General features: G+C 55.2%; 1 protein-coding gene across 1 annotated transcript in view; it reads left to right on the top strand.

Moving 5' to 3' along the window:
• The first annotated feature begins 1,770 nt into the window (after window positions 1–1,770).
• The window catches only part of SLC9A3 (solute carrier family 9 member A3), a 93,841-nt gene continuing 89,611 nt past the window's right edge, over window positions 1,771–6,000 (top strand). The window contains exon 1 of the mRNA XM_090049235.1: window positions 1,771–1,903. Within this exon, the coding sequence (XP_089905361.1) occupies window positions 1,771–1,903 (133 nt within the window). The remainder of the gene's footprint in view (window positions 1,904–6,000) is intronic.

Below are 6,000 nucleotides of genomic sequence, written 5' to 3'. Positions count from 1 at the left end.
AGTCGGCAGTCATCTTTCTCATATTGCTAATGCTAGTAAAAAAGAACTGATATTACCAGCTGAGGAAGGTTTGAAAGGTTGACATGTATGCAGGGACTTGGTGGTTAAGTAACACCCCCTGAATCGGGGCCAGAGGAGTCCATCACAATACAGGCTTGATATGCAGATTCTGTATGTGTGAATTTGCTCTTATATGATCATGAACGACATGTGCCCCTGGCGACTGGGGGGGCACAGTGATGGCAGGAGCACAGAGGCAGGAGCATGGTGGCGGTAGGTGGGAGCTCCTGCAGATGCCCTCGGCACTGTCAGCAGAGTGGGGGAAGGGAGTGGTGAACACCAACCAGGGGTTGGGCACCACCTGCCGATGCTGCTGGCAGCGTTGGCAGTGGCCAGTGGGGATTGCTGACCACCCACAGACAACGCCAGCGGTGTCATCAGCAGGGAGGGGGGGTGGTAAGTGGTGACTGCCTGCAGGCACTGCCAACACTGTTGACAGCGCCTTTTCATAAGGAGTGCACCGCCACGCTCAGGGGGTGCATGTGCACCCACATGCACCTGCTACATGTCACCCCTGTATGCAATGATCTTTTTTATACCAAAAATTTGTTACATGCGAGGGAAATTCAGTCTCATGTGATCGGTGTGGTAGAAACCACAGTCAGATGCTGTGTGCAGTGCAGGGTGGGAGAGACACACCAAAATATAGTCTCCTGTGTTAATCTGTGCGCTTCGCTCATTGACTGCGATATGTGTTTCTGTAGTTGCTGTCCCCATTATGATAGTGCCCCGTGCTTCTTATTGCCTGCTGTTGGTGAGTACCAAAATGGTTTTGTAAAAGTGGTAGCAATGGGTCTGGGGGTCAGTACAGTCCAGGTTTTGGAAGGTATCCTTATTTGTTACATTGTAAAGCAGGTTCCCTTCATGCGACTTGGAGTTATGCACAGTTTTCCAGCATAAAGGAGGGAGCGCTCCTAACGTACAGCATAAAGGAGGGAAACCTGTACTCCTAGCCAGACTGTTGCCTTCCGTCAGGAACGCTTCACACATAAAGGCTGATGCGGAAAATACAGAAACAAGTTATGGTGTAAAAGAGTAGGTGAGGCTGCTCCCCGCGCCTCCCGTGCCGCAGATATCCCAGCACGTAGCTCCATCCTCCTTCCTGCAGAAGAGCCCGGCGCCTGGCCCAGGACAGTGTCCGTGTGCTGACACCTAGCTGTGCAGTTGCGGCTCCGAGCCCGGGCGCACGGGAAGCCGATTGGCTGCAGCCATCCTAGCCCACCGCGGCAGCCGCCCGGGCCCGGGGCAGGGCTGCTCCCTCAGGGCCCAGCAGCCCCCTGCTTCTTGCTGGACGGAGCCATCCCGTCCTTAGTGGGGGCAACCCTGTGCGGTTACATTTAATTAACCTCCCCCCACCCGCATCCTGCTCCTGGTGCAAGGGGCGCGGAGGCGCAGGGGCCCCTTCCCCTTTGCCGGGGGGCTGAGGCCTGTTGCGGGCGCTGAGAACCGCACCCGGGCGGACTTCGGCCCGGCACTGACTGACCCGGCTGCAGCTCGTGACCTCGCGGGCGGCCCGGGCCGGCGCGGGTGCCGGGGGCAGGGGCTGGCCAGGCTGTGCCGGCCCCCAGCGCTGCCTCCCGGGCCGCGCCAGGCGAGGGAGGCCCCGCCTCTGGGCGCGCTGGGCCGGCCCCATAAAGGCGGCCGAGGTCAGGCGGCGGGACTCCTCAGGCACCTGCGGGCGGGCGCGCGAGGAGCTGCCCGGTGCGGGTGATGGGGCCGGCGGAGCGGAGCTCGGGGGACGGCGCCGCCGACACCTTCCACATCGTCTCTTTCCGGTGGCACCACGTGCAGGACCCCTACATCATCGCCCTCTGGATCCTCGTGGCCAGCCTGGCCAAGATCGGTGAGTGCGCGGGGCAGAGGGGGACCCGGCGGCTCGCTCCTCTCCGCTCTGCTCCTGCCCGGGTGCCCCCCGCAGCCGGGGCCGTGCCGAGTGAGCCCGGCCGTGCCTTCGCCGCGGGGCTGCGCTGCCACCCGCCTCCTGATCGGCACCGAGCGACGTCCTGCCGCTTCGCCGGCCTCGATGTTGCCCTTTTGACATCGTGTCCCCAAAGCTGGCTCTCCGAGCTTCCCCTTCCCCAATGCAAGGAGCTAGTGGTCACCTCTGGCGCACCCTGCCAGGTTTCTGTACTTGGACCTACTGCTTGCTGCCAGGTAACTGGGAAAGCTTCGCATTAATTCGTTGCTGCATGTTGCTCAGCGGTTGGGTTGTAAGGGCTTGTACCGGGTCTCTTCCCATCGGCATGTAACACTCGATTATTAAAGAAAGCTTGGTGGTAAGAAGCCCCCCTCCCCTTTTTCTTTTAACCACAGAAGGGTTGGGGTTCAATATCTTTCTGCCAGCAAAGTTACTGACCGTCAGAACAGCACTTGCTTGTAAAGTTTAGTTGCTTAAGTGAAGCGGGCATCTGGATTGTACAGAGGTGCAAATGCAGACTTCCACAGCATGCATATGTGGCTGCACGAATTGTTGGCTTTGACAAATGGTGTGGATTAAAAAGAGTATTAAAATGGCCCTGTTTCTCAGGGTGGGGACTTGATAAGGCTTTACAAAATATTCAATGGCAGAGAGAAAATAAAGAGGGACTTACTAAGTACACCCTGTCACTGCAAGAACCAGGTGTCACAAAATGAAGCAGTCACTTTAAAACTGACCAAAGGAAGTTCTTTTTGCACTTAGCATGTAGCGAAAGTGTGGAGCTCATTGCCACCAGATGTTGTGGAAGCTGGCAGTTTAGCCAAACGTAAAACAAAGGGAGGGGATTGGAAAATTATTGGCGGAAAAAGGCATTAGAAGCTATTGAGAATGGGAGTTAGGGATACACACAGCCTCTGAATCAGAACTTGCAGCTTCCAGCATTTCAAGCCTAGCAAGTGAGAGTTACAGTGGGAAGAACCCTGGTTTTACCCAGGTCACTCCCTTTCAGCATCCACTCTCTGCCACTGTGACACTGGGCAAAATAGACCCCTGGTCTGACCCAGTAAATGGCAATTCTTGTGTTTGTATATACCGGTATGGGATAGTCTTCGGCTAGTTTTTGGCTATGAAAAAGGTAATGCGCTTGTTACAGAAAGGGTAGGGGGCACTAGATGAAGTCACATTGATTTCAGAAATTACTGGTACCTCGTTTGAATCTCCTGTTGGAGTAATCTAATGTACATGTTTTGGAGCCTGTCACTGGTGCTGCTGTGAATTGGCTCTGTTCGTGTACCACTGCTTTGCTCTGGATAGCCCCTTAGCTTGTACACCTCTGTGTCTTGTGGGCATTGCAGCTGAAAGCTACTCGTTTCTTCTACAGTGAAGCAGTAGCATTCACTGCTTTCAGAGGATGACCAGTTCTATCTCGAATCTCACCCCGGAGTCCCATGTGGTCACACTGTGCAACAGAGTGGGATCTGCAAAGTCCTGGATGTTCTTGGATTTGTTACAGCACTATTTTAAGACTGGGGTAAGGTGCTGTATATGGCTCACTTCTTAAATTGCCTGCGGCTTTTTTCACTGCTATGCATATTCAGGTCCGATGCTGGTGGACAATGCTCCTAAATGTCTCTCTCTTCTTCCCTCCTCCCCCGCCATTTCTGTAGACCTGTCCCACTTGAGATGGGCTGTAAAGAGGCATTGAGCAATAGCTGCATTGGGTGAGGAGCATATGAGCATGTCATGTTCAGCTGCTCTCCACCAGCCAGCAGTCAGATAATGATGTAGAGAAGGGACTGTACTCCCAGCTCAGCAGCTGATTCATGCAGATTGGAAGAAAGTTGACTCTGGAACTGAGCGGGGACAGCTCTTCAACTGGTTGCAGCCCTTAGTGTGCCAGGGAGTGCTTGCTGGAAGGGAGATAGACAGGAAAGGGATGTAGTGCAAGGCTTTTAAGGGGAAACACAGCCACTGGGGAGAGGGAGAGGTGGTTGACTACTAGACACACAAGAAATTTAAAAGAAAACACAGAGGTCATCATGACCATTTTTTGCTGTGCTCTGTCCTCCTAAAGTGGTGCAAAGGTAGTAGAGATTAACTGCAGCCTCCTACCTGATGAGACCTCAGCATGGTGGAGACGCTAGCAGACATAGTGCTGGCTCTTCTATTGCCTTTCCTACAATGGGATTTTGCCAGTAGACCAAAGGAATGACTGGAGTATGTGTTCCTCCAAACCCTGGCTGGTACTTTGGGAACCATGGCCAACTTGTCTAGGTAAAGCAACCCAGAGCGAATTTTAACAAGTATGAGAGTGGGCAGAGAATTGATGAGCTATAACCAGCTGTTGATAGCTTGTGCTCAACACAGCAGAAGCCTGTCCTGCAGGTTATTTGATGAAACAAGTTTAAAAGTATCTAATACGAAAATATCACCTTGTGTATGCATAAAAAAATTTGACTGCTTAAAGATGCTGCTAGTGGCTCCATTACTAAGTTTTGTTTGGAGGCATGCAGTGACAAAAGGATTAAATCTTTTTATGTCTGTAAATAAAATCATGATGCGATTAGTGTAGGAACACAGGTTGAGAAGGCAAATAACCACAAGCATCTTCTATAGAGGGAAAGAACCATGGGCATTACTTTTTCCACCAGTACTGCTGCTGATTTAATTAATAACTTTGTATATTTGGGTGCATATCGGGAATCATGCAAATGCTGTTGGAATGTCTGGCAGGTTTGATGTCCATTTATATATGCTAGCAAATGCAATGTACTGCTGCTGAGATATGATGGAACAGAAATTTTACAGCAATGGTCACTGACCAGTCGCTTGATTGACTGGTCCGTCCCCGAGACTCAGAGTCAATCTGAGGTGGTTGGGGGGGGCTGAGCCCTGTCCTCACAACCCAGCGGGTGGGGAGGGAACGTGTGGGGGCCAGATCAAGGCTCCTGCAGTGGGGGAGGGAGTGAGGCAGAGGCAGGAGCGAGGGGTCAGGTAAGTGGGGCTCCAGGGGGTGGGAGAACCAAGAACAGGGAGCACTGGGGGGCATGCCCCAGGGGGGCATGGGGAGTGTGTGCCCCCGGATCTGCACACAGGGCAGGATGGGCTGCTGCTGTGGGCTGGGGCTGTGTTGGGCTCTTCCTGGCGGGGACTGGAGCATACTGTGCTCAGGGCAGGTGGTGGTGCTGAGAGAGGAGGTTGGGTGGCTGCAGCGTACCCCAGCCTTCCTCCCAGTGCTGCTCCCCGTCCTGAGTGTAGCTGGGCCCAGACTGCAGCAGCACCCTGTACCCCTATCTGTACACAGCGTGGGGGGGCTGGGGTAGTTGGCTCGTCTGGGGCTGTTGTGGGGGGTTTCTGCCACTGGGGCCCCCCATGCGGCCCTGGACAGGCCAGTTGTCCCAGCACTGGGCCCATCCAGGGCTTAGCACTGCGAGCATCCTGCCACTGGGTGGGCAGGGGATGAGGCTCAGCCCAGTGGTGGGAACTCTCTCTCCCCCATGCAGCCCCGGATGAACTGATTGGCCCAGCATCTGGCCCAGGAGCGGCCCAGTGCTGTGTACACCCCACCGCTGGGCAGGCAGGAGACAGGGCTTGGCCCAGCAGCAGTGGGCACATGGTGTCAGGCTGCTCCCAGGCCAGGTGCCGGGACAATCTGCTCATCTGGGGCCATCTGGAGAGGGGGCTCCTGCTGCTTGAGGCCACCCCCACCCCGCGCAGCCCTGGATGGGCCCTTTCATCCCAGTGCCATGTGTCCTACCACCAGGTGGGCAGAGGACGGAGGGGAGGAGGCAGGGGGTGTGGTAAATTGGGGCAGCAGTGATCGGGGGGCAATGGTATGTCTATGCCCTGCCTCTGCCCCTCACTTGCAAGCCCCTGCCCTCCTCCTCGCTAGCACTGCCAGTGCCTCTCCTGGACCTGCAGGTCCAGGGCTGGACCTGCAGCCACTGGCCCCCAGCCCTTCTGGTGCCTGCTCCACATTTCAGACCCACAGCCCCCTCCTGCCCCAGTCTTGCTGGTGCCCC

Source organism: Crocodylus siamensis, chromosome 5 (assembly GCF_052110815.1).
Source record: "Crocodylus siamensis isolate JL-2025a chromosome 5, ASM5211081v1, whole genome shotgun sequence".
NCBI lineage: Eukaryota > Metazoa > Chordata > Crocodylia > Crocodylidae > Crocodylus > Crocodylus siamensis.
This window is presented reverse-complemented; position numbering and strand designations above follow the sequence as displayed.